At 57.7% G+C, this 26,315-nt stretch overlaps 10 protein-coding genes and 2 non-coding genes across 12 annotated transcripts; 9 read left to right on the forward strand and 3 right to left on the reverse strand.

The window, feature by feature from the left end:
- The first annotated feature begins 1 nt into the window (after position 1).
- On the forward strand, positions 2-1,731 carry B0H64DRAFT_85701 (uncharacterized protein). Its single transcript, XM_062808887.1, has 3 exons — positions 2-1,014; positions 1,105-1,419; positions 1,535-1,731. Exons 1-3 carry the CDS (start codon positions 252-254, stop codon positions 1,618-1,620), a joined length of 1,164 nt encoding a protein of 387 aa, XP_062662437.1. The 5' UTR covers positions 2-251; the 3' UTR covers positions 1,621-1,731.
- On the forward strand, positions 1,526-4,506 carry B0H64DRAFT_85666 (P-loop containing nucleoside triphosphate hydrolase protein). Its single transcript, XM_062808886.1, has 2 exons — positions 1,526-1,611; positions 1,759-4,506. The coding sequence occupies exon 2, from the start codon at positions 1,843-1,845 to the stop codon at positions 4,240-4,242; it is 2,400 nt and encodes a 799-aa protein (XP_062662438.1). The 5' UTR covers positions 1,526-1,611; positions 1,759-1,842; the 3' UTR covers positions 4,243-4,506.
- A 152-nt stretch (positions 4,507-4,658) lies between these two features.
- Positions 4,659-7,212, forward strand: B0H64DRAFT_85711 (uncharacterized protein). The gene is made up of 3 exons (XM_062808889.1): positions 4,659-5,568; positions 5,624-5,813; positions 5,864-7,212. The coding sequence occupies exons 1-3, from the start codon at positions 4,870-4,872 to the stop codon at positions 6,757-6,759; spliced, it is 1,785 nt and encodes a 594-aa protein (XP_062662439.1). The 5' UTR covers positions 4,659-4,869; the 3' UTR covers positions 6,760-7,212.
- B0H64DRAFT_439350 (uncharacterized protein) lies at positions 6,936-8,218 on the reverse strand (the record flags this gene model as incomplete). Its single annotated transcript, XM_062806421.1, has 4 exons — positions 6,936-7,008; positions 7,131-7,946; positions 7,997-8,083; positions 8,139-8,218. 4 exons carry the CDS (start codon positions 8,216-8,218, stop codon positions 6,936-6,938), a joined length of 1,056 nt encoding a protein of 351 aa, XP_062662440.1.
- Positions 8,219-8,711: 493 nt separating this feature from the next.
- B0H64DRAFT_386623 (uncharacterized protein) lies at positions 8,712-11,047 on the forward strand. The gene has a single exon (XM_062803151.1). The coding sequence runs from the start codon at positions 8,808-8,810 to the stop codon at positions 11,037-11,039; it is 2,232 nt and encodes a 743-aa protein (XP_062662441.1). The 5' UTR covers positions 8,712-8,807; the 3' UTR covers positions 11,040-11,047.
- A 349-nt stretch (positions 11,048-11,396) lies between these two features.
- B0H64DRAFT_430031 (uncharacterized protein) lies at positions 11,397-13,879 on the reverse strand (the record flags this gene model as incomplete). Its single annotated transcript, XM_062805919.1, has 2 exons — positions 11,397-13,642; positions 13,709-13,879. 2 exons carry the CDS (start codon positions 13,877-13,879, stop codon positions 11,852-11,854), a joined length of 1,962 nt encoding a protein of 653 aa, XP_062662442.1. The 3' UTR covers positions 11,397-11,851.
- Positions 13,880-14,520: 641 nt separating this feature from the next.
- On the reverse strand, positions 14,521-16,093 carry B0H64DRAFT_386626 (uncharacterized protein). Its single transcript, XM_062803152.1, has 5 exons — positions 15,973-16,093; positions 15,656-15,914; positions 15,499-15,589; positions 15,308-15,437; positions 14,521-15,226 (listed from the first exon to the last, which is right to left on the reverse strand). Coding segments are annotated over exons 1-5 (1,014 nt in total). The 5' UTR covers positions 15,975-16,093; the 3' UTR covers positions 14,521-14,694.
- A 209-nt stretch (positions 16,094-16,302) lies between these two features.
- On the forward strand, positions 16,303-16,387 carry B0H64DRAFT_t24. Its single transcript has one exon. It is a non-coding gene; the product is annotated as a tRNA-Ala (tRNA).
- A 9-nt stretch (positions 16,388-16,396) lies between these two features.
- B0H64DRAFT_t25 lies at positions 16,397-16,468 on the forward strand. Its single transcript has one exon. It is a non-coding gene; the product is annotated as a tRNA-Gly (tRNA).
- A 418-nt stretch (positions 16,469-16,886) lies between these two features.
- B0H64DRAFT_85833 (uncharacterized protein) lies at positions 16,887-18,290 on the forward strand. The gene has a single exon (XM_062808890.1). The coding sequence runs from the start codon at positions 17,167-17,169 to the stop codon at positions 17,905-17,907; it is 741 nt and encodes a 246-aa protein (XP_062662444.1). The 5' UTR covers positions 16,887-17,166; the 3' UTR covers positions 17,908-18,290.
- Positions 18,241-19,656, forward strand: B0H64DRAFT_371344 (uncharacterized protein; the record flags this gene model as incomplete). The annotated part of the gene is made up of 5 exons (XM_062802145.1): positions 18,241-18,660; positions 18,841-18,984; positions 19,100-19,259; positions 19,415-19,554; positions 19,624-19,656. The coding sequence occupies 5 exons, from the start codon at positions 18,241-18,243 to the stop codon at positions 19,654-19,656; spliced, it is 897 nt and encodes a 298-aa protein (XP_062662445.1).
- Positions 19,657-23,475: 3,819 nt separating this feature from the next.
- On the forward strand, positions 23,476-25,349 carry B0H64DRAFT_85851 (uncharacterized protein). The gene is made up of 2 exons (XM_062808891.1): positions 23,476-24,707; positions 24,767-25,349. The coding sequence occupies exons 1-2, from the start codon at positions 23,705-23,707 to the stop codon at positions 25,072-25,074; spliced, it is 1,311 nt and encodes a 436-aa protein (XP_062662446.1). The 5' UTR covers positions 23,476-23,704; the 3' UTR covers positions 25,075-25,349.
- The last annotated feature ends 966 nt before the right edge of the window (positions 25,350-26,315 follow it).

A 26,315-nucleotide genomic window follows, 5' to 3' on the forward strand; every position in this document is an offset into this window, starting at 1 on the left:
AATGCCACCCTCCCTCCACTTCAATGCCCAACCTGCCTGCCGCTGGCGCCTGGATCCCGGCCCGTCTGTACAAGAATGAATGGACGAGGAAACTTGAGTTATCTGATAACGGATAACCCAAGTTCCCCGTGTAAACCCAGTAAGACCCCGTTTCGCATCATAGAAGTCAGGACATCGGTTCGCGTGCCTCTCCAGGTCTTTATTACCAAATCCGACCAACTTTCCCCCAATACCAATCCTTCCTACTCGCCATGTCCTCGTCGGAATCCGGGGACAGTAGTCCTACAGCTACTCCTCCTCCTCCTCCCGAGGAACTCCCCGACCAACCTTTCAAGGACCATGAGAGTTTTATTGAGGCCGGTTCTGCATTATCCAGCAAAACTAGTATTGTGGTCCAAACGGAGGCTGAGATCGATGCGTTGATGAGCCCTACGACTCCTCCTTCTGAAGAGCAGTTCCCTCGTCAGTCAGACAAAGACCACCAAGATGGCACCGAAGAGACTGGTCTCCAATTTGCCGGCGATGCGCCCACCCCAGACCAAGCTGGGATCAGCAATCACGGTCATGCGGGGCCTTTGTTGACCACTGTTGAGGTCACCGCCGACGCCGAAGTGAAGTCCCGTTGTCAGGCCGAAGATGACAACCGTGCCAGCTCGGTCCCCATTGTCACTCCGGGAGAACCTGACGAGAACCCACGCATTTTGCTGGACGGGCCCATGCCATCGGTCCAGGAAGAAGAAAAGGCACCCTCAACAGGTGGCGGTTTTGAGCAGCCCGAATCGCCCAACCTGTTCCCCGTAACGTCGTCCCCTGTGGTGCCAACTTCAGATGAACCATCAGCTCCGCTCTCAGATTTGAAAACGGAACAGGAATCGCCTGTAGTTTCCGCTCCGGACCCTTTCGCAGCCTCAGCCGAGGGCTCGATCGATATAGAGGGTCGTGACGAGATTGCTGGTGGTGACGGTGTTAATAGTGATGAGGAGGTTAATGGTGGCGATGAGGATGATAACGCGGGTAAGATTAAAATGCGGCTCTTTATAAGGCCTCGGGTTAGCCGGCAAAAGAGGTCGAAGGGCCAGGAGAAGCTTGCTAACGAGCCAAAAGAGGACGCAGATGACAGCGAAAGCAAACACAACCCGTTCGATTTCAAGGGCGCCCCCGTACAAGCTACCCCTAACGAGAGCCCTCTTGATGCCTCGTCTGCGCTGCAAGACTTGTCGGCAAACGAGCTGTGGGAGCGCATGAAAAGCAAGGGGGACAGGAACAATGCACTGGATCGACTGATGGCCTTGGTGGGTCTGGAAAATGTCAAGATGCAATTCCTCAAGATCAAAGCGACCATCGATGCGGCCCGGGAGAGGAAGGGGTGGCTGAGACGACAGGATCTGAATATGATCATTTTGGGTAACCCTGGAACAGGTATATTATTCACGGTTATTAGTACCCCATTTTCCATCCACTGCCTGACAGTAGCTGTCACCATCTAGTGATTTGATTTGTGCTAATCTCGTGGCCGTCCCTCCGCGCCGTTTAGGTAAAACGACGGTGGCAGAAATCTACAAAGACTTTCTCATTGAGTCCAAAGTATGGACAGAGACGTGGAAGGAAGACGTAAGTTAAGCTCATTTTCCCTGCCACATATACCCGGGTACTTACGACGGTCATTCTTCTTTGGGTACCCCTTTTTTGTTCCCAGAGTCGCTTGCGGCGTTCGCAGTATAGGTTGCGAGCTGCTGCACTAGCTAACTGTATCATTAGATCAGAATATATGACGACATAGATCCGGAAGACTACAGTAATTCGCCTATTAAAAATAGGCTTAGTGATGACGAAGTGACCGTCATGACTGGAAGCGTTACCGGCGTCTTAAAACTGCTCGGGAAACGGCCACACAGCAGATGGGAGTGTTGGCGACGGCTTCAACTCCAAGACTACGACGACGAGCGGCTCCGAGTAATGCTTCTACGGCTCATTGAGCGCAACAATCTGCAGATTGATGGGGGCCCTGAGAGCCCGTATCCTCTCATGGTTGCCAGGCGTGTCGGCCGAGGTCGAAACACAGATGGCTTTGGAAACATACATGAGATAAAGCTGGCCTTTGAGCAAACGCTCGAGCGGCAAGCCTATCGCCTGAAACAGGCCCAGTTGGGTGCGTTGAGACTGGGTGACATCTCTACTGCCAGTCGGCCCGACGAGAGCGAGGCAAAGTCAACCAACGACGACTCTGAGGCGGTCCTTACCATGGAAGACTTCATGGGACCTGAGCCTGCCGAGCTTTGGGAGGAAAGTGCAGCGTGGAAAAAGCTCGATCGGATGGCCGGGCTCGAGGACGTGAAAAAGGCTGTCAGATCTCTGATGCGGCTCTCCAAGACCAACTACCGGCGGGAACTGCAGGGCAAGGAGCCGCTGCAAATGTCTCTCAACCGCCTGTTTCTTGGCCCATCGGGAACCGGCAAGACGACCGTGGCCAAGCTTTACGGGGAGATTCTGGGAGAGCTGGGCCTCGTCTCATCCAAGGAAGTCATCATCACGACTCCAAGTGACTTTATCGGACCATATACTGGTCAGACGGAACAGAGAACCAGCTCCATTATCGAATCGGCGGCCGGCAAGGCGTTGATCATCGACGACGCCCACACCTTTTTCACCAGAGACGAGACCTCTTTTCTCGGCGACGACCTCGACAGCTTCCGCCGGGCGTGCATCGACACGCTGGTGTCTCGGATCCACAATAGGCCGGGGGAAGACCGCAGCGTCATATTGATTGGATACGCCGACAAGATGGAAGATATGTTCCAGAAGTGCAACCCGGGCCTGAAGAGGCGGTTTCCGCTTGAGGAAGCATTCCGTTTTCACGACTACGACGATAAACAGCTCAATGAGATCCTCCGGATCAAGATGGCCAAGGAGGAAATCACGGCTAGCAAAAAAGCCATGGATGTGGCCGCCGAAGTGCTTCGCCGAGCCAGGGATCGTCCCAACTTTGGGAACGGTGGCGATGTCGACAACCTTTTGAATCAGGCCAAAGCCCGTTTCCGGGAAAGGAAAGCTGCCGAGAAAGAAAAGCAGGCGAAGGGCGAAGGGGACGCAGGTCAAGGTGCTGCTGGCGCCAACGGCGAAGTGGTGCATCATGATGATGAGGATGGCGATCGGGACTTCCTCGAGGAAGAAGATCGCGTCGTAATCGCTTTGGAACCTCAGGACTTTGACCCGGAGTGGGATCGCGGCATCAACCCGGAAAGCGGCGGCAAGGCATCATCGCTCTTCGACGGCCTGCTTGGTTTTGACGAGATCAGGAAGCAGTTCGAGGGCTATCAACTCATGGCCGCCAACATGCGCCGAAGGGGCAAGGATCCCAGGGAGAGCATCCCCTTCACATACGTATTCAAAGGTCCACCGGGGACAGGCAAGACGCACACGGCCAGGATCATGGGCAAGATGTTCTACCGCATGGGCTTCCTGTCCACCGACGAAGTGGTCGAGTGTTCGGCCAGCCACATGATTGGCCAGTACTCGGGCCAGACAGCCCCCAAGGTGGTCTCGCTCCTGGACAGCGCCCTGGGCAAGGTGCTCTTCATCGACGAGGCATACCGTCTCACGTCCAGCCGCGGCGGCCGCGGCTTCGAGTCGGAGGCGATCGGAGAGCTGGTCGACTGCATGACCAAACCCCGGTACCTGCGCAGGATGATCATCATCTTGGCCGGATACAACAAAGATATGAGCCAACTGCTGAAGTCCAACGCCGGCTTGAGAGGCAGGTTTCCCACCGAGATTCGCTTTAGGCCCATGGACGAAGGGCTATCTCGGGATCATCTGATGAAGCTCCTGTCGAAACAAGACATAACGATCCACGACGAGAAGCCGGCCAGCAGCGACGAGCACGAGACGGTCCTGCGGTTGTTTTACAAGCTGGGAGTGACCGAAGGGTGGTCCAACGGGCGGGACATCCAGTCTTTGGCCAATGTCATTACGGCCGAGGTTTACAAGAGAATACCACCAACACCTGTGGAGTCAGACGGCAACAGCGAAAGTGAAGGTGTGATTGGGAGTGTGAAGGGGGAGGAGAAGGAGACAAGTACTAGCGCAGGCGCGGGCGCTGATGCGGATGCATCAAACTTGGACAGTCTGCATATCTCCACCAAGGACCTGATCAAGTTCCTGAAGGACCTGTTACGGGAACGCATCAAGGCAGCCGGTTCTGGGGACAACTCTGGCAACCAATTCTCCGGTGCAGCTCAGTGAGGTAGGGCGTGAGTCGTGATATGGGATGGGTTTTTTTACGGTGTGGTGTACCTTGGGATCAAAACAAGTCAGGCTGGGGCAAGCTTATGTTTTATGCAAAAGTTCCCTTGCAAAACCTAAATCGACCTCGAATCGACCCATGCCATGGGCTCTTCTGAGTTTGGATACCACTTGTCTTACTTAGTGTACGATACTGGTTAGGGAGGTTTGTTACAGCGTACGATACCTTGATTCCAAAGTTAAAAACCCCAACCTCGACAGCACAAAAACCGTTTAAAATAGTGAAAAATGTGACGGTCAGTGGAATTCGTAAAGTAAATTCCAATCAAGACCTTTTTTTTTGTCATTAGAAAAGGCGCCGTTGGAGATGTTGTCTTGGACCCCTGTCTTGAAGTGAGGCGCTAACGATTAAACCGGTGTAGGACTGTATAAGTAATTCCAGGCCCTGGCATACCTCCTATAGCCTCAAAGTCCTACACATCACATCCTCTTTGTATATAAACCTTTCTCCCACCACCCAACAACCCTCTTAAATCTCAAACCATCTATGACCATTCCTTCTCAGCAAACAAAAACAATAACAACAAACATCAACACCACCGGCCACCCCCAAAAGAAACCACCACCATGCCCCCCCAACTCCCCCCCACCCTCCGCATCCACCACAACCCCGACCCAACCGCCCCCAAACGCCGCTCCCTCCTCGCCACCACCGCCCTCCCCACCCCGGGCACAACAATCGCAACCTTCACCACCCCCCTCCTCGCCCTCCCCGACGGCGCCAGCATGCGCACAACCTGCAACTACTGCCTGCGCACCCCCACCTCCACCGGCCCCAACCCCACCTCAGGAACCCCCACCTCCCCCTCAGGAACCCAACCCCCCTTCTCGCTAAAAGCATGCACCGCCTGCAAAGCAGCCGTGTACTGCGACCCCGCCTGCCAGCGCGCCCACTGGAAGGCCGGGCACAAGGGGGAGTGCGGCGTGTTTGGGCGGGTGCGCGCGCAGGCGGGGCGGGACTGGCTGCCGACGCCGGTGCGGGCTGTGGCGCAGGTGCTGTTGTTGCTTCACCAGGGTGGGGGGGGTGCGGCTGCGGCGCGGGTGAGAGAGGCTTTTGGCTGGGGTGTGAAGGGTAAGGAGGGGGAGGGGAAGGGAAAGGAGGGCGGTGGGGATGATGGGGTGGTGTTGGAGGGGAATGTGGAGGGGTTTAGGAAGGACGGGGAGGTGTGGCGGGATATGGAGCTGCAGGCGAAGGGGGCGGTGGTGTATGCTGGGCTGGGGGAGGGGGAGGAGGTGTTGAAGCAGGCGAGGGAGGTTTTGTGTAAGGTGGGTTTAAACGGCTGGGTGGAGGTTGAGGTCGGGGGGATGCTAACAGGCGCAGATACAAACCAATGCGTTCAACCGGCTGGATGCGGACACGGGGATGACGGGGATATTCTTGGATGCTGGCTTGGCCATGGTCAATCACTCGTGTGTCCCGAACGCGTTCATCGGGTTTGACAAGCGGACGGCGGTGTTGAGGACGGAGAGACCGATCCAAGAAGGGGAAGAGATCACCATTTCGTATATCGGTATGTTGCACGGAAACCTAGGACTAACGATGGCTTGCTGACCTTCTCAGACAACACGCTCCCCAAGACCGCTCGGCGCGAAGCACTCAGGCTGTACCACTTCGAGTGCGACTGCCCACGCTGCAAGGACGATCTAGATGTCTACGAGGTGTGCCAGTCATCCCCGGATATTCGCCTCAACTCGTTCAGCCTCCAACCAGACCTGGCAAAACTGCGGAACCCATCCATCGACAGGTCAAAGGTCTCCAAGGCAGAAATTGACGCCATCTACAAAAAATGGCAGGCCCTGACGGTGCCGGAAGGGAATGATGAGGAAGACCACTTGAGGCTCGCTCAGGCTCGGTGGGAAGTGTGCCGGCCGCTGGTCGAGGCCGGGATGTGGGCCGTGGAGCCGTTACCAACGACAATCGGCCAGTTGGCCATGAGCTGGCAAACCAGCTACAAGATGGTCGTCTACGCACTGCCGCTGCTCTGTTTCATTAGCACCGAGTGCGACCCCATCAAGCTGGTGGCTCCCTTCATGCCGTGGCGGATCAAGGGCGTCATGGGCATTGTGATGCTGTTGGCTGTAACGGGCGAGTTTACCGCAAGCGGGGAGCTTGCAACCAGGTGCACGCATGAGGGCATTGTGGGCACCCTCGCGATGGCGGATCAAGTCAGCATGTGCGAAGCTTTACTGCGCCTGGCCATTCATCACGGATCCATCGGCGCGTCGGAGGACTGGGGAGTCCTTAAAGAAGCAAAGGCCATGTTGGCGGACCTCGAGAGCCTGGAGGGACGTGAGCAGGAGTCGAAACTGCTTCGAGCATGGGCAAGGGACCCGGAAGACCCGGAAGGGGCTGCTTTCTTCGAGAGCCAGGTGCTCGGGCCCATTAAAGCCCTCTCATCTTTTGCCGTCGAGACGCTAGAGGCAATGCTGGATGGGAAGAGCCTCGTCAAGAGATAGGGACGCCACGGGTTGTATGCGTCACCGTTTTGAGACGAGTTGAGGTATCGTTTGTTGTCGTCGTTGTTCGGCCGCGTGATTTTGCTCCTCGCTTCGCGGAGCTTGGTATGCGAGTGATGCCATCGGTCTCCTCCAGAATCCCCCGATGGTCGGTACTTGGTGGGATACTCGGCCAACTAGGCGTGGCATACCGCCGATTTGGGGGGTCTGAGTAGCCGAGAGAAGATGCTGGCCTTTTGGGAGGAAGCTCTAGACCCGGGGATACGCCACGTTTTCGCATGGCGGGATAGGCACTGGGATATCTTGGAAGACTTGAAGAAATAGCACGGGTCGGTCGGCCGTCGTCAGTCACTTGTCTGCCCGCCTCTGACCGTTCGACCCTGCCCTTCAGGATTTCGACCTCCATCTGCAACGTTTCGACCTGATTAGCCCGGTTGCTGATTTTGGCAATGGCGCTTGTGAGGGCCTCAAGCTCCCGGGACGGGAATGCCGTCTCGGATCGTGCTGTCTCCCGTGCGTAGGCCTCGTCAACTTGCCGCCTCATCAGCGCCATCTCCGCACGAAGGTTTGCCATGTCTTCGCCGTAGTCTGCAGTGAACACAATGCCCCTGACTTTTCCCCTCAAATCCTCTATCGCTTGTTCTTGTTGACGGAGATACCACTTTAGTTCGCCGATTTCTTTACCGAACTGAGTACCAAATGTCGCAACCTGTTTCCCGACTTCCCCAACAATAGTAGTCAGTTGAGCAAGCCGGCCTTCGAGGGCAGGAAGGGCTGTAGAACTTTCTTCTGATGCCCGCGTCTTGTCAATCTCGACTCTGATTGACACCAGCTTTTGCCGGACGGACTCGATGTCACGTTGAAGGCCAGGTACGGTGCCCCTCAAGTTCGTGACGTCAGCTTGGATGCGACCTGCGCGCTTATCCAGTGCCGTGACAATCCTAAAGCCGTTGCTATCGATTCGCTTGATGTCTTCTCGTTGGTTATGGAGCTCAAGCTGCAGCTTCTGGAGTTCGACGGTGCCAGGGAAAGCGGAAGTAAAACCTCCTTGGGATGGCGTCGGGACCTTTGCCTTGTTCGTTTCGAGGGGTCTGTTGACGGCTAGAACCCGCTTGATAACGAACTCAATCTCGAGACCATCACAGTCGAGCAGCTCTACCGAGGCCAGTCTAAGTAGGATTTGGTTCCTGTAATATCAGGTCAATACCAATCCGGAGGATCACCTCGCATAGCGTACCGATCCAACACATGGTTTACGGGTGTTTGAACGCATCTGAGGCCGAGAAGAGCAGCGCAGCTGCCGCAGACCATGTCTTGTAGATGGCTGAATCAGGAGATCAGGATCAAAACACGATAATACGACAAACAAGAAAGCTGACCATTCGGCTACCAATGTGCCCTGCTCTCCAATCCGGACGGCACCCTGATATTGAATGGCAAGATCGTCTTCGGGTTCCATGACCGGGCTGAAATAACTCTTGCCAATTTGCGTCCAGAGATTGGCGAATCGGCCAATGGCGGCATCACATTTTTTACACTCACAAAATACCGTTTCCATGATGTGGACCTGGAAGGGTGGTGTGTAGTCGTCGCGGAGTCATGCCGTGGAACGAGGTGCAAGTTCCATGTCGTGGGTTGGTTGGCAGTTTGGAGGCTGGAAATGCGAGTCTGAGATTTAGTTCTGACATTCCATTACTCAGGTAGTATTTTTCCTAGGTTGGCTGCCTGCTCGAGCTTTGATAGCACCTGCAACCTGGCACCTTAGCACCTTCGATCCCTCGCCTTTCAGGCAGGTACGGTGATGCTCCGAAGTCTGACCGTTGAACCGAGACAGGAAAGAGGTCTCGCCGCCCCGCCATTCAGGTTCTTGTCCCAAAGTAGTTTAGTGCGGGTCCATCGACTTGGCAGGCTGTGGTTTCGATTTCGGTCCCATAAAACTTTATTTTCCATCGACCTGCACTCACCCAGCCTTGCGTGCAGTGCATCCATTGATCGCGCCGAGCCTCTCAACCCACGGCCGATCTGCACACAGGTGCTGTGATTTTATCATGGGGAAGAACAGGAAAAACAAGTCGTCTCGGGGCATTGCTGCCGCCATGGCCACCCTGGCGACGACCGGCGCCGACGACGACAAGGTTGTCGTGGCCGATGTTGTCGATTCCGCCCAGGCTGTCTCTGGAAATGCCAGCTCCGATTCGACTGCTCTTCCTCAACCGAATACCTCTAGCGAGTCCTTAGGAAGCCTCAAAAGGCGCAGCCCTCACGATGCCAACGACGACGACGACGGATGGCAGACAATCGAGCGCGGTCGCCCTGTCAAGAAAAACAAGAAAATCCCAGGCGTCGACTCAAAACGGTACCCCGGTATCGACTTCTCGGCACAAGCAAGGCTACAGTCCAAGATCAATGTCTCGTCTCTTCGCGACCTTGTAATGTACATCTTCGCCGACGGGCCGGCCCCCCAGTGGGTCTCGGTCAAGCACCGGCCAGAGTTCAGAAAGATTGTCACCATCATGGTTCCTGGTCTCGAGGAGGCCATGTTCAAGAAGAACGTTGACTTCTCCACGTACAGTGATCTTTCGCCAGATCAAGCGATCGATAGGGTTTCCACATCTCCAGATGATTACTATCCCCGCGCACTCACAAAGGATGCCCTGCCCGAACCACTGCAGCCGTTCGCGGACATGTTCCCGCACATTTGGCCAGTGAGAGCACCGGGCGATGACAAGTACGCCAAGCTACACTCCCCTATGCAGTCGATGCTCTCAGTGCCCCTAAAGGAGAAGAAGGGCGGACTCAAGCCCGTCTCCGACCCCCACGGCTGGAAAGACGTGAGGACAAGGATTACGGAATTTCTAGCGACGCCCGAAGATCTGATGGAACATGGCTTCCCCAAACATCCGGCTATGCTCCGGGGGTCGCAAAGGGACGCTTTCAAGGATCCCGAAGGCTGGGTTCATACCAGAGTCAACGAACTCTCAGAAGGTGATGTTCCGGAGGCTGAGATCGAGCAAGGCAGCATCACCGCGGGCCGCCAAGTCTTGGCTCTTGACTGCGAGATGTGCATGACAGGCGCGAGCGAGTACTCTCTCACAAGGATAAGCTTGGTATCATGGGATGGCGAGGTTGTGCTCGACGAGCTTGTCAAACCCGACAAGCCCATCATTGACTATGTGACTCGGTTTTCGGGCATCACTAAAGAGATGATCGACCCCGTATCAACCACCCTGAAAGACATACAAACCCGGCTGCTTGATATCTTGCATCCACGCACGATTCTCGTAGGCCACTCCCTCGACTCGGACTTGAAGGCGATGCAAGTCGCCCATCCTTTCATTGTCGACACCTCCATTCTCTTTCCCCACCCGCGGGGCCCGCCGCTTAAATCTTCTCTCAAGTTCCTAGCGCTGAAGTACCTCAACCGCGAAGTCCAAAAAGGCGACGGGACCATTCACGGACATGACAGCATCGAGGACGCCAAGACCTGCCTCGACCTGGTCAAGAAGAAGTGCGAGAAGGGCAAGGCCTGGGCGGCGGGCGACGTCCAAGGCGAGAACATCTTCAAGCGCCTCGCCCGCGCCGGCACCTCCTACCGTGCCACCGCCGGGCCCGAAGCCACGGGTGGCCTACCAGTAGGCAAGAGCAGCGCCGCCGTGGACTGGGGCGACGCCACCAGGAGCGCCTGCAGCGCCGCCACGGTGACCATCTCGTGCACATCCGACGCCGACGTCGAAGCGGGCATCATCCGCGCCGTCCAGGGCGACCCCGACGGCCTCGAAGTCCCCGGTGGCGGCGTCGACTTCGTGTGGGCGCGCATGCGCGAGCTGGAGGCATTCCAGGGGTGGTGGAACCGCAACAAGCCCGGCACCACCGACCCCTCGTTCCCAGGCGCCGAAGAAACCGAAACCACCACCGCACCCGCACCCCCTCCCACCACTGACACCCCCACTCCCACTCCCACCGCCACCGACACCGACACCCCCCCTTCCACCACCTCACCATCCCCCCTCTCAACGCACCTCACCACCCTCACCCGCCGCCTCAAGCGCATCCACGACGCCCTCCCGCCCTGCACGGCGCTGATCGTCTTCAGCGGCACGGGCGACCCGCGCGAGGTGGGCCGGCTGCAGGCGGTGCAGGCGCAGTTCCGGCGCGAGTACAACGCGCCCGACTCCAACTGGGACCGGCTCAGCGTGCAGTGGACGGACGAGGAGGACCAGGCGCTGCGGCGGGCGGTGCGGGCGGCGCGGGCGGGGATCGGGTTTATTGGGGTGAAATAGGGGAGGGAGGGGCTGGGGTGGTGGTGGTGGTGGTGGTGGTGGGTTGTATGGATGTGGTGGTGGGCTGTGGTGTCGGGTTGCTACCTGCGTTTGTGCCGAGGTATCTACTGTCATGTGTTGCCTGGGAAATGCTGCGTTGGGTTATTAGGGGTTGGTGGTTGCCTTCATGTTGATGGTGATGGCTTGGCCGAAGTCTTGATTTATTGCAGCCGGGGCCGGTTGAGCTTCGGGGGCGATATCGTAGCATTATGGAGGATATGCATCTCGGTCTGATACCTACCTAGTTGGCATAGCTGACAGACACCCTGCTGTCTTCAGAGACAGAATACATCACTGCTTCGCCTATAATCGCCATGTCCACATTCACATGATCAACCGAGGGATGACACCTATAACCCAACGCTTCGCCGTATCGCTGGTTCCGCTGCTTGCTACGTTCTATCAACCCGTATTTGGTTCCAGACGTATTGTACAGACCCGTTGACCATCACGCCGCCGTCAACGAGTAATCTTCCAACGTTCATATGCATCCATCCTAACCGCTCCGACTGTATTCTAGACCAGAGAAATTATTAAGAACCCGACTGTCTCCCGCGCTCTGTATATACGCGCACAGTATAACCGGACGGACCCTCCCCCCGCATCATCAGAACAGAGAAAACGAGCGGGAGTGGACTTCAGGAGGTGTTCAGAACACCACCCTCCGTTCCCACACCCTCCCCGCCCCATTCAGATACCAAACCCCCCTCACGACACGCCCATTCGCGGAATCCGCGCCGGGGTCGGTGGTCAGGCTAGGATCAGCGACCCCGTCAAAAATCAAACTCCCCCCTGAACACGGCCGGGTCGACACCGACCACAACCTTCTCCGCCAGGTCGCGCCGCCCCATCTGCGTGAACACCCTGCGCAGGGTGTCGTAGAGGGTGGTACTGCGGTTCTGGGTAGTCATGGCCTCGATGCGGGCGTCGGCACCGGGGCCGGCGGCGTCCCCGCCGAGCAGCTCGCGGGCCTTCTCGCGGCCGCTGGTCTCGACCGACTTGTGCATGTCGAGGGACGCGAGCAGGTGGCCGGCGGCCTCGGCGTGACAGCCTATGTTAATGCAGGAGACGCCGAGGTTGTAGCGGGCGCGCACAAAGTTGGGGTGGATGGCGAGCGCCTTCTCGTAGGCGGCGATGGCCTCCTCGGAGCGGCCCGAGTTAGCGAGCGTCGCGCCGAGGCGGTTCCACAGCAGGTGTACCTGCTCCTGCTGGTTCGAGGTGCCGAGCTCCGAGCTGTGCAGCGCCGCCTGGAAGCAGTCGACCGCCTTGTCGTACTGCTCGGCACCGTAGAAGAGCACGCCCAGCCCGACCTGTACGTCCGGGTCCATGTGGTCGCCGTCCGGCGCCAGGCGCGCTGCCGCGAGGAACAGCTGTGTGATGCGCTGCTGGAGTTGGGCGCGGTCGGTGAAGCCCATCTCGGCGGCCGAGGAGAGGTCGGTCGGGGCGATGATGGCAGGGTATTTGATTGAGAGCCAGCGCTCGAGCGTGCGGTAGGCGGTGCTGTCGTAGCCTTCGTTGGTATAGGACACGGCGAGTGCCATGAGGGCGGGGAGGTTGTTAGGGTCGAGCTTGAGGGCTTGCTCGAGCGCGCGGATGGCGGCCTCTTCCTTTTCGTTTTGGGCTTGCGAGCTGCCGAGGTAGACCCATGCTTCGACGTGGTCCGGGTTCTTTTGGACGGCCGCCTCGAAGGCGAGCGCGGCGAGGGAGAGGTTACCGCCCTCGTTCATGATGCGTACACCCTCGTCAAACGGGCTAGGTTGGTCTTGGAAGATATTCTCCTCCTCGAAGAGATAGTCCTGGATGATGGGGTCGGCGCCCATGCGGTTGCTGAGCCCCCAGTCGTTGAGGTTATCGCCGCCAAAGTAGGAGCTGTCGAACTTGGTGAAGTCTTCGATGTCGTCGAGATCTTTCATCGCATCCTTCTCGGCCTGGATGCCACGCCATATCGACTCGAGGTCGCCGTAGCCTGTCTCGGAGTGCAACAGCTTCTCGTCCATTTGGTTCAGCTCGGGCTCCATGGCCAGCGATTCGTCCTTCTCTTCGCGCAGTTGCTGGTCGTGCAGCTCCATCCGCTGGAATTGTTCCTCCCACTTGGTCTCATCCAGCTCCACCACCTTGCCCTTCCCCTTTCCTTCGGCCTCTTGTTGTTGCGGCTGCGGGTGCGCCATCTGCATCTGCGAGCCGTACATGGGCTGGAACATGGGGCGTGACATCATATTGTAGCCCATACCACCACCCATCATCATCGGCCGCTGCTGTTGAGCCATCATGCCGCTGCTGCCCCCGGCCATTGGGCTGGCGCGGGCGGCAGCCGACGAGCCACTCATCTGTTGGAACTTGGCGAACTCATCCGGGCTAAAATGGGTCCCTGGCGGCACGTTGAACGCGGCCTCCATGGCGGCCTGGGTGTCGGTCGGGGCCCAGCCCGGGGACATGGGCGAGGCGGATTGGGCGTGGAGGTGCACACCACGGCCCTGGTCTATATGCACCTGGCCCATGGGGCCCTGCTGTTCGAGGGGCATCTCGGGGAGGCCTGGGGACTGGTGAAGGAAGCCGTTCATCATCTGCACAAAGGGAGACGTTAGCATTGGTTGACCGCTCTATCCCCGCTCGTTCTGTCTCCGACGCACCTCGTCCTGGGGAGCATTGTGAGCTGCGCTCCTGAAGCCACCAGCGGCAGCATTTGGTCCTCGGCCAACAAGGCGGTCATGCTGCAAGCTTTTGTCGTCCTGAACGTGTTTCGTGAACTGGCTGAGCGGGTTGCCCGCGGTTGAGCACTCTGCGCCCCCGAGAAAAGACATAGCTGCTGTGCAATGCTCGGTACACGGGGGATGCGAGAGATTGAGAATGCGAGGATGTAAAGGTATGTACAAGCCAGGAGATGGAAGATCGAGAATCGAGGATCGAAGATGGAAGATAGAAACAAAAGGTAACCTCGTCAATAGTCGATGGAGGGGTCAATCACGAAGGAGGGGCTGACAAATGCAAGATGCACGAGGGTTAAGACTTGTAGTAAAATAAAAAGGATCTTTGCAGGATAGCACCCGAAACCCAGAGATAAACAGAAGGTCAGGCCGAAATAAGGCACCAGTCCATTGCTTTGTTGTTTTGTAGGGAGGAGGTGGATGGGTTTGGTTCGGTGCTCCAGTGAGGTGAGTTGGATGAATGGGGTTGGGGTTGAGGTCGGGCCGCCGAAGATTTAGGCCGCTTCAGGGCCCGCCACTGGGGCGCCAATGGTTCGACAACGCGTTATGCCGAGGCAGCAAGTCCCCCCTCCCCCAATTCCCGGGTCTGGGGCCGGTATGAGCCGCCCCACTCCGAACATGTGCTCGGCTAGGTCTCTGGCTCGTTGCCGACTCCGGGCCGCAGCAAGGGCCCCTTGTGGAGGCCAGCTACCTAACCATTGATTTTCATGTTCACTCAGCTGTAAGCAAGCGGTATGTGTAGGGAGATTTTCGTTTTTGTTATACACATCTAGACTGCAAAAGAAAAGACACATCCCCAAGCATGAGTTTACATATTACAGTTGCCACCGACGCCGCCCAAGTAATGTGGCTTCTTCCAGATTCCCGACAGCCAAATTCCCATAGTCAGCATCCCATCACACCATCATACTTTAGTAGTCGGATTCGGACGAGTCGCGGTCGCGGAAGTTGCGGGAGTCCCGGGAGTCCCGGGAGTCGCGGGAGTCGCGAGAGTCACGAGAGTTGTTGCGGAAGCCCCGGTCCCCATCCCGCCGGTTTTTCGTGTACCCTTGAGCAAAGTCGACCCGGAGAGCCCTGTCGCCGATCTTGGCACCATCCAACACCTCCTTGGCTGCGGTGGCCGCCTCGACCGAGGCAAAATCGGCGTGCGCGAAGCCGCGGGGCCAGCCCGTGGTACGGTCGACGGCGACCCTCACGTCCCTAAGGTTGCCCAGGCCGTTGAAGAGCCGGTTGAGCTCGGCGTCGGTGGTCTCGTAGGGGATGTTGCCGAGGAAGAGCTGGGGAGTCGGTTCGCGGGGCGAGTTCCGGTGCTTGTCCCGACCCTCGGAGCGTTCATTGCTCCGGGGAATGCAAGTGATACGACGGCCGTGCCAAAACGAGCCGTTGACGCTCTCACAGGCGGCCTGGAGTTCTTCGGCGGTGTCGAAGGACACGAAACCGTACCTGAACGAAGCACCCAACGTTAGCCACGGGCCTTTTGGGAACGGCATCACGAGACCGCGTCCAAGGGGGGCTAAGACTTACCCTTTGCTCATACCGCGAGGGTCACGCGCGACGTGGGCATTCGAGACGTTACCGTACTTCGCGAAGGCCTTGGTGAGGTGATCCTCGTTGAGCTCAAACACAAGGTTGCGGATGAAGGCGGAATGGGCGGCTGTCCCGAGTCGCTATTAGCGCTCATGTCACATAGGGAACGGCAGTGCGTCGCGACTCACCATGGGCAGGCCGGGGAGCCCGTTCAGCGGGGGCGGCGGGGGTCTCCTGCATCGCCTCTTGAATATCGGCCTCGGTCTGTCCGACGGACTCCTAAGGGCAAGGTTAGCGGTCTTGGTGACCCGAGGGCAATTCATGCTCCGGAGTTGGCAATCTTACCTCCACGTCCTGTTGAGCGTCGGCGGCAGCCTGGCGGTCAATGTCCTCCTCGGACTGGCGCTGTGCCTCCTCGAGATCATTGTTCTCGGAGGCCTTGCCCATCGTCTGCGAGAAGAACCGGAGCGCCGCCGGCGAGGCAATCCTCGCAGCGTTGCATTCTGCGGTAAATCTAGTGGCAAACGGGGTGATGCGTGCCGTGGTCGAGACAGACCTCGAAGCCGAGGCGGCGGACCTCAGAGCAGCGCGGCGGAGAGAATGCCTAATCCCATATCAATTAGTGACCGCACGATATAATAAAGGGAATCTTCTGTACGCACATCTTGAACAAGCGTTGATTAAGATGGCGGGAGTGGATGTGTGGGAGGGAATTCAAGTTGAAGGATTACAACGTTGAAGGAAGGTGCTTTGCAGAACGAGTTTTTGATGGTCGTGTGTTTCGCGCTTCCGTGCTTGCGAGAAATTTCGTGCCAAGCCCCCTCCACCCACCTGTGTTATCTTATCGAGACTCCCGAACCCCTGCAGCCGACCCCGGCCCAATGGAGGACCTGTCCGGTGCCCCGCCATCGAGTTCGTCGGGGCCGGAGGAACCCAAACCGAGCCAGCTCTCAAGTTCCACCTCCTCCGAAAAACTCTCAACAAATACTCAAGGGCGTGTGGCTCAGTTGGTAGAGCGTTCGCTTAGCATGCCTCTCAGTATGCGAAAGGTCCTGGGTTCGATTCCCAGCTCGTCCAATTCTCTCAGCGCCAATGGTCTAGTGGTTAGGATTCAACCCTTCCAAGGTTGAGGGGGGGGTTCGATTCCCTCTTGGCGCAGAGTTTGCTGTTAGAGAACGGCTTCTTTTTGCTCCGTCGTCCTATTCTATCCTTTTTGTGCTGCTCATGCAAACTGTATTGACTGGGCTGTATGTAACGACCTCGGTATATACCTAGGGTCGGTCTTTGAGTGAACATCGCCCGTTACGACGAAGCACCTAGTTCTAGGAGACTTTACGAGGTTCTCCAAGCTGGAGGTTACTTGGTATAAAAGCTGGTTCCTTTGAAGGCTATTCTATTTCCTAGAACAGAACCTGGTCTGATAATGAATAGCGTTTGCCTAACATTTGCGTGGGGTCCCAGTACCTTCAAAACTAGTTGCTAGAGTCGGAGGGGACCTAGCCATGCGATGTCGTGGCTAACGTTGTCATGGCAAACCACCTAGATTAGACTAGCTATACAGGATATGGGCATGAGCGCCAGTAAGAGGACGTGCTTCCCGCTTTCTATCCCCCCCTACCTGTTAGGATACTCCACCACGGTAGCCATATTGCTCACCTTGTTCAGTTGTAGCCAAACATCAAAGCTCGAGTAGCGGAAGCCCCTAGGCTTTAGCTCAATGTCTCATACATTCCTCGGCACCTCCTGATCATGTTTGCTTCCCTCCCGAGACATGATCAAAGCGGAGACCGTCGACCCGTCATAGTCCCACGCTGTCTCGCGCGCACGCGGCCGTACCCACCTTGCCCCGTGCTGCCATGCCACAGCATCACAACCCACGGGGTGTTGCTCTATCACCTCCAACCAAGCACCTACCTCTCAACCCCAGAGACCATATCCCGAGACGGCCGTGTAACCATATCCCCAAAGCAGCACCCTCACCCTACCACCCCCCACCGAGTCCGCAAACAAACACCACCTTCCCCCGAACCAACCGAACCCGCCGCGCCGGGCCCCGGACCACCGTCCGACGAGGCAAGCAATCCCCGTCCCCGGCTCCGGCCCGCTTAAGACCCCCCCGCATCTACCGAACGAACCAGCCCGTGCACCATGGCCCCCTCCCGTCTTACGCCCGAGAACCCAGCCCAAGGCGACCTCCGCCGGCCATAGTATTTTGCCGCCGTGTCCCGTGCCCCGCCCCCCACCGTCCGTGCCTGGCCCTTGAGGATACAAACAGGGGAAACGCGACCACCCACTCTGTTATGGAGTGCGCGTGTTTTCGTGCGGCGTGCGCGGGTGTGGGCGCAGTGGGAAGTGAGGTAGGAAGCGAAAGGAAGGGGAATAAGGGGGAAAGTGGGAGGGTACAATCAGGTGGTACTGCCTTGGATTATTACCTTGGATCGGGTGACAGGAAACGGAACCACCCCCTCGAGGACAGACAGCCGGACGGAGCTTCCTCGCCACGGGCCCGTGTCACCAGACGGGAACCATCCTGCGGCGGCGGCGGCGGCAAACAAGACAGGACGGGAGGACAGGGGGGGGGGCGTCACACAGCGTGAAGTAAGGGCCCTTTGCAGCTTGTATGTAGTTATGTAGTGTACAGTCCCTGGGGTTGCGTTAAACTGGAAATGTCAAGTGTTCGTGGGGAAAGCAACCGAGATCGACGCTGCCTTGTCCCGAGAAGCTGGGGCAATGCGGTACTGGCGATGATAAGATAGCCGGCCACACAGATGATGGGGGAGGTAATTGGGTTTCCGGTGGATGTGGGTGGGTTGTTCCCGTCAGCGTCCCGAGCAAGCGGTGAGGTCTGGTGACTCGGCCTTGCCGGTGGAAAGCAAAAGCAGCTAGTTATCAGCCACCATCACAAAAAGAGAGCTGGAGGAAAAAGAAAGATGGCAAAGGCAGAGACATCGGATCTCAGCGCAGAGCTCAGGACAAAAAGGACGATATATACGCTAGGGCTGAGTCACCTCGAAGCTAATGGGGTGGAGAATGCTTCTTGCGCTGCGGTGTCAGTTGACAGAGAACTGGTTGGCGTCTTCAGAACGGACGCAAAGACGCGCTCGCCAATAGTCTACCAGGGTCAAAAGCCACCGCTGAGGCCCCTGACGCCCGACGAGAATCGGGGAGGGCCTTGCGTGGAAAACGCACGGTGTCTCCTATCCACTAGCGCATGCGGCGTGCGCATGGCTCGTCCCGAATCGGTGTTCCTCGATGCGAGTAATGTGATACTGCATCTGGTCCGACTACGACGGAAAGAGTATCAGACGAAACCTGCGACCGATCATATGCCGTGTATCAGAGCACAACGGGTGGGTCTGGCTGGGGTGGACGGGACGCAAAAGAGATTGTTCGTGGGACTCTCGCACGGTCAAGATTCGGGGGTGTGGCAAGGGGTAACTCACTAGCTCACGTTAGCGGTGGCTGACCGGCCGGGGCGGCCTGTTTTTCCCGGAGCACCGGCGCCATGGCCGATGCTGTTCGGCCGAAAGGCCTTGGTTCCCGCCCGGAGAAGGCACTGGTGGGACGAGGAAGGTTACGCCGGCGCCGACGACGAACCGGTAGACGAGGTTTGTCGAAAACTCCGGTGCCGCTGCCAGCAGGCCCGGGGAGACCGGCTGAGCTCGCACGGTTTGGTATGTATGTACAAGCGCAGTATCGATCATGCCGGGGGGTCAGCCTCATCAACGGCAGAGAGCATGGGCTTTGAGCCCACGAGTCGGCCCCGGCTGCCCGTGAGACCCGGGGAAGATTTGCGGTGCAGCCGATGCAGGCAAGGCGGATTCCAATATTGCCTCGAGCACGAGATGCCCCCACGAGAAGGGGTCTCCGGGGACGCAGGCAGCCGGCCGAGCCGGCCATTGGCCGTGGCCGCGATCCCCGGCGGGCACGCTGTGGTCTTATCGCACGGGTATGCTGTTCAACGTTAACTCGTGCAGGAACAAGGGGGGTGAAGCTCGGTTGCCTCCCTTGCGTCCCGTCTCGACCGGCCAGGGTGAAGAGGTGAGGGAGGCACGGTGACAGCACGCGATGGCTGCTAGCCAGCGAGTTGCGCTCAACAACCAGTCGTTTCGGTGATTCGATGTGAGCTTACCATCAGCCCGGATCTTGCAACGGCCCTTTTCCTCGTCAACCGCAAGCGGCAAACCAACCAACCAGTTGTGCGCACGGGGCCCTTCTCGTGGCATGTGGGAGTCATGGTGTTGGTAGGGACGGCGCTCAGTGCCGCGATGCCGTTGTGAACAGACAACTCTTGCTGTGTACACGAGTTACAGTTATTATTAGCGTCACCAACTCAGGATCCCTGAGGTTGTTATGAAGGTGCTTTTTATGGCTCTCTAACGAGCTGAACCGGGCTGAGGTGGAGAGTTGCCAAACTCGAGGGCACCTGCGCCACAGATGAACCACAGAACATCCGCCCCCAGTAGAGACAATCAGCACGCCATCCCGAAGCCGAGTTGACGGATAGCCCGCCCGGGCGCTGAGACAACGACCGTGTTTGAGCTCGAGCCTTTCCAGGGGGGCGTACAACGGCCACGCCGGGTTTTTTACTCAATTTTGCATCTTATCTTTTTCCTTCTTCAGATTGAACTGGCGGGTTAAAAAGTAAGTTGTACTTCCGATTAGGTAAAGTTGCAGGTCGCGGGCAGCTTCGTGGCTGTTGGTTCCAGACTTCAGCAGCGGCTGAACCGGACCTGCCAGGGAGGGGCGTGAAGGACAAAGGAGCGATGCGCATGCTGTGACGAACCGCTGTAATTAACCGACTCGGGAGTTGGTGAAGACTGCAGCAGCGCAGGACCTCGAGAGCGGCCCGCAAGCAGCTGAGGTGGTTACGTTACCTTCTAATCCGGGCAACTACTTGTACCTACCTAGGTATCAGGTTTCAAAATTACCCTGGATTTTTGTATCGAGGAAAATGGAAGCATGATGGTTTTCGAGTTGATTACCGAATTACCACACATGCCAGATTGCTTGTCGGTGTTCAACTCGGTCGCTCCACTCCCGCCTGTCCCTCCCACGCGCCTTTGTTCAGCGTCCAGTCAAATCGGACAAACCCACAATCAACACAAGAAACGTGCGAGACAGGGGGGTGGGGCGATCTGCCATGCTCCCCCCTGGAACTTGGTCCGGCCGGGGGGCCTCGAGATTTGGCCGAAATTTGGGCATTGGCATGGCACATCGACGACACGTGCCGCGCCAATCGTCTCTCGGCAGGAAAAGTGTGGAATGTGAGCGTGTTGTGTGGGCATGTGTGGGGTCGAGATCTGTTGTCACTCGGCGCTAGTGCGAATTTTGCATCCCCGGATCGCCAGCAACCCTTCCCATGCGGCGAGGGAACATCGGCAAAATGTACCGGGTACCTTGCGTCGCTTCAGGAGAGGAGCCCGGAATCCACGGCGCGAAGGATTTCGCTCTTGGGCGGGACCTCGGACCTTCCCGATCCCATCTCGGTCACGAAAACCACCACCGACTTTCGGGGGATATCTTAGGGGGCAAAGGCCCTCTGTAAAATTCATTTTGACCACGTTAACGTTACGTGCGTCCTGTGCCGCTCAAGGATATCCATCACAACGATGAGAACGACCGACTGCAAGTCCATCGCGTGCGGCATTTGCCGGGCAGTGCACGATGCCATGATCAGACGGCCCGGACAGCAGCCTCGTCTCATATTCCAGGCTTCCCAATCGGTCGGGCCAGGACGGGTGGGCCGCGGGTACGGAGTAGGTATGTACTGACAAGATCTGGAGGCCACGACTGAAGGGCCGACCTACTTTCAATGTCCCGATGGGCCAGACGACGGCTCTTTTCTGCGAGTTTCCGCGTAAGCCGATTTGAATGCCGGCCCGACCCCGAAGCAGAAAACGATCCTGCAAGGGCCAGAGAGCGATCGAAAATGGTAACTCAGGGAGACAAACGCCCGGCCCATCCCATTGGCTTTTCGGCGGCGCGGAAAGGTTAATTTCGAGCCGGAAGTCATCTCATGGTACACAGTACACGAAGGGGATGGCGGCGCAAATCCGAGCCGCCTCGAGCTCCGTTCGCGGATAGCTACCTGGCAACTATCTTAATTCTGGTCCTCACGCAGATGGCGCAGTTCGGAGGCTGACAGTATGTACCACCGGGCTGCGGGCTGCGGGCTGCGGTCGGCTGTAATCCGGTATGGTTCCGCTATAACTAATTCAATTTTGACGTCCATTGAACGATTACACAGAAATACGGCAACGATCTCCCAACCACTTAATCTGTATGTACGAAGTACACTAGGTACTTTAGTTACAGACAATCTTATCCGCTGCCGGCCCTTCCTACTACCCCGCATCATGATCACGGTCTATGTAGGTTCCATGTGCTTCCAGCGCCAGGTTCCGCGGACCACCTCTTTCTCGCTCACTGTTCCGCGCAAGATCGAGAAGGAAAAAAGAAGGCTGCCCTCTCAAGATGCACTCGAAATTTCGCGTTGTGTCGGCCGACGTCGCATTCCGTCTTTTCGATTACACGTGTAGGAGGGCACATGTTGGAGTCCACATTCTTTTGTATCACAGGATCGGTGTCGCGTTGATGCCATCCATCGCCTCGGACCAGCACAGTGCCGTACATTTAGGTATACACACTGTAGCTCTCAGTTACTTTATCCCTCGAAAAAGCTTGAGCTCGGCCATCGCAAAGTTGTCTGTTTTGCCTCCCTCCCTCGGGTCTTGTCCCGTAACACTTGACGTTCACGAACGTCAGGGAGTGAGGGAGGCCGGGTGAGCCGTGTCACCTGAAAGTCGGGATCTCTAACCTCCAGTCATCTCCTGCACGAGGCAATCGTGGCAATTTCCCGCATTAACTCCTGTGTGTATGGATGGACACCAAAGACTCGGGCGCACGGGTTGACTCGCGAGAGGTGATAACTCGACGAATCGCACAGAAACATCTGAACTCCATCTGAACTCCAATACGTTAAGCCCCAGGTCCAGGCCACGCCAGGCCACCATCATGTCGCAGCAACCCCCACACGCTGCACGGCGACAGCAACATTTCTGCAGCAGGCCGAGAAAGGTGCGACCACTACGTATCTCCTGCACAGCATGTAGTCGTTATACCAGCGGGAACCCGTCGGGCTCGGGGCCCTCGGAGAGGTTGAGCGCGCCGGGTCTACGGCATTTGGATTGTCTGATGGTGTTGTCGCCCGAACCACAAACCCGCCGGACGGTGGAACGCGAACCCACGACGGGAGCAGGGCCATCCCAGGTCCCGGCGCGCCTTGGTGGCCGCCTTGGCTTTGTGAGTTGAGCTCCTGCCGTTTTCGGCCGTGGCGGCTAGGGCCAGATGCGGTCGTGGGCATGAGGTACCTCTCCAGACCGTGTGGATTCCACGGCACGCACCACGCTCGATCCAATGGGGCTCGCACGCTGGAACGCAGCGTCTGTGCTGTGCGACGTACCGGGAACCCAGCGCACGGAAGACACCATGTGGCTGAAGGGGACCATCTTTTGGGGTGGGCACAGTGGGCCATCAATTCCACCCCCATGCCAGCCAATACCGCACACCCCTAAGGCCCCTCGCGCCCCACCCGCGCGCGCACCCGCCCCAGCTTTCCACTCTGCACCAGATGCTGGCTGCTTTGAAAAACGTGCTGGCCCGTCCGCGCTTCAAGGCATTGCCGCCTGTCGCCCATCCGCCCCCAGTCCCGACCACGCTTTTTCGAGATTGCATCTGCCCCCCAACCAACCCGCACCCTCACCCTACCTAGACATGGCGATGCGAACTTGAGCAATTCCCGACTCCGCAAGTCACCGACCGAACCCTCCCCTTCCACCACCTCTGTTTTTAAGTTTAGTGTCCGTCTACCCAGCTCTGGTATTTTATCAACTTCATTCCCAACGGGACTGCGGCCCCCCCCCCGATAGCCCATTGGTCTTCCGCGGGGCTTGCCGTTTAAAACTCGTTCTCGACCACCGTCTCAAACGACTCCCTGCCTCGATACCTCCCTACCTCCCTGTCTCCCCCTTCTTTCACTCCCGGCTTTTTTCTCCCACCGCGAACCACGAACCGCCGCCGCGTTATCGGAACTTGTCGAAGCTTCAGAAACTGCCGCCCGTCACCCGATATCCTGACGGGTTCGTTGGGCAGTTTCGTACCCTAATATCGGCTCTTAGATGCGACCATGGACCAACAGCGACCCCCTTCCCAAAAGTTCCCAGCCGGGTTGGCCGGCGTCCTGAACTCGCCCGAGGATCACCGCGACTCGGCGTATTTCTCGAGTACTGACGCATCGAGCAAACGTGCGGTCTCCCGGACTCTCCTGATGGCGTCTCGTGAACCAATTGGCTTACTCTAAAACCTATTGCAGACACCTCAGCTGCGTCAGGTATGGGCGTGCTGAGCCCCCCAAACTCGGGCTTCCAGCCATCGCCCGTCGACAAAACCCCGTCCCCAACCACGACGACATCACATCTCCTCCCACAGCCGCTCGTATCGCCGACGACCAGCAATGGCAACATGAGTGTAGCGTCCATGGTATCACCGACGACACCCGGGAGCGCTGACCCCCGTCGCTTCGACCGAACGCAGTCGCTAGACTCGGCGCCAAACAGCGCCGGCTTTGCGACTGGGGATATCCCGGAGGCCTTGTCGAGGAGGGGGAGCGTGGACAGCAGGATCAACCAGGGCTTCCACGACATGAGGCTGGGTAATTCGCCCTACGCTAGCCACAACCAGTCGACGGCTTCGATTCACACGACCTTGCAACAACAGAGGAACCCGCGGACCGGCCTCGACAACCCAGGCGTCCACCGTATTTCGAACGGGTATCAACCGAGCGCCGAGCGTACCCCAGACGGCCATCCGAAGACGATGAGGATTGCACCGGCCATTACGGGGCCCGCAACGAGCCAAATCGCCCGCGCCGCCGAGCCAACCAAGGGCCAGGCCTGGGCGTTTCCCGAGGAAGATATACAGAGGGTGCCATCGATCACCAATGGTGCCAATGGATCGCTGATCGACTCGAGAAGGAGCAGCATCGCCGAATCTTTCGCGAGCAGCCAGTACACCACCGAATCGAGGCTCCCGCCCGGGCAAAGGCGACTCGAGGAAACCGTCAGCCCTTACCAAAGGTTGTCCAACGCGTCCGGCGAGTACTCGACGGTACATCACCACACGCTCCAGCATAAGCAGCTGGATGATTTGCGAAACGAGGAGGCGGCCGCCCACGCCGGTGCCCAGCCGTATAGCCGAACACCGGAGCTCCGTGTGAGCCACAAGCTAGCCGAAAGGAAGCGGCGCACAGAGATGAAGGAGCTCTTCGACCAGTTGAGGGACCTGATGCCCCAAGAGAGGGGCTCGAAAGCTTCCAAGTGGGAAATTCTTACCAAAGGTGTGCAAATCCTCAGGATATCTAATCACGTGTTCCACCCAAGACTGACAGTACGCAAGCCATCTCGGAGCATCAACGCCAAAGCGACCTTATTCGGCAACTCCAGAGCATCAATGCGACGCAGCAAAACGAGATCGACATGTTGCGGCGGGAGATGGAACGGATGCACGGGGCTCCACAGTCGCGCCCGGTGGCGGATCCGTACGCTCAGGACCAGTACGGCCGACCGCGCCCGCCAGAGCTTCCGCCGCTCCGGTCACTGCAGTCGCCCACGGGGCCACCCCAAGGGCCCGAGTCGATGACGGGCGTGCAGTACGAGCCGCCGAGGGTTAACGGCTATCGGCCTGCCGAGCCCGCCAGGTTTTAGGAGGCTCTCATTACAACACACGAGGCATGTATTGCCACACTGGAGCTCCTCCTGTACTAGTCGAGCGGAGGGTAGGCGCAACAGCCTCAGCCCGGGAAGGTGGAGGGTTCCGATCTCGCCCCGGCTACTCTTCGACCGCGTATACATCGCAACCCTCCACCCGGTTCTTACTCTCGCGAGACCATGAACCGCTAGAACCCACACCGCGCTCCTAGAAATTCCCAAGCCGCCCGTCAGCTCTCGAAGAGCCCAAAGGCCGGTTATCCCTCCCGCAAACCATATCATGGCCGAAAACAATCCGCCAAACCTCGATCACATCTTCAACACTTTATTTGCCCATACACACAACGGGCTCCTTCAACTTCACTCAACCCCGGCTAAAAATACAAAGGGTTTGACACGGCGTCCCTGCGCACGTCTCCTACAACTACGATTTCATTTGTTTCATCACTGCCCGTGTCACTGGCAGTGTGTCTTGGTCTACCAGACCGTTTTTCTATCCAATGTGTCCGGTCTGTGTGCGCGTCTCAACTTATGCCGGCGAACTCCCTAAAAGCGACTTACCTTTCTTCCTCTTCTTCCGCTTTTTATTCTTATAGGGTTGTTGTGTTTGTTACCTTCTGGTTTGCTTCTGTTGCTCCCCATCTCTCCGGAGAGGGAATGCAGTTTTTTGCTTCTTTTTATTAGTGTGACGGAGGGATGGATATCCAGATGCAAGGGAGGTTCATTTGTTTTGGACGTGGTCAGCCGGCCACGCCTGCTTGGCGGTTTTCGGTCTGCCGCCTCTGGGACACGGACATTGGGCACGAACACACAAGGGAGTTGAGCGGTGGGAAAAAAAGGACAGGATATGGCACGAGACGGGGAATATAACTCGTGGTCGGGTGGGGATACCATTTTTTGTGCCTTTCTTGCTTGCCCTTTCTATCTGTCTGGATGATTGGATATTTTTACACCTTCCTTCACCGCCATCTGGCTCTTCTCTTTCTATTTTTCTCTTGGCTACTTTTATATCGGCCTTCGTGTCAATTTCCGAGACCGTTTTGTCTACATTCTAGATGGGGAGAGCATGGTTTTGGGGCCCTTGGGAGGAACGGGATCGGGATGGGCTTCGGGGAAGGGACCTGGGCGCAGGTATCCACGGCCTGGACTGCTGTGTGGTGGTTGGGTGCGCCTGATGTCGAGCGGATTTGTAGAGATATAGTATAATACCCTACGCATCTCGTCTTGCTGGCTGTTAC

Source organism: Chaetomium fimeti (assembly GCF_033439085.1).
Source record: "Chaetomium fimeti strain CBS 168.71 chromosome Unknown B0H64scaffold_2, whole genome shotgun sequence".
In the NCBI taxonomy this organism is placed as follows: Eukaryota; Fungi; Ascomycota; class Sordariomycetes; order Sordariales; family Chaetomiaceae; genus Chaetomium; species Chaetomium fimeti.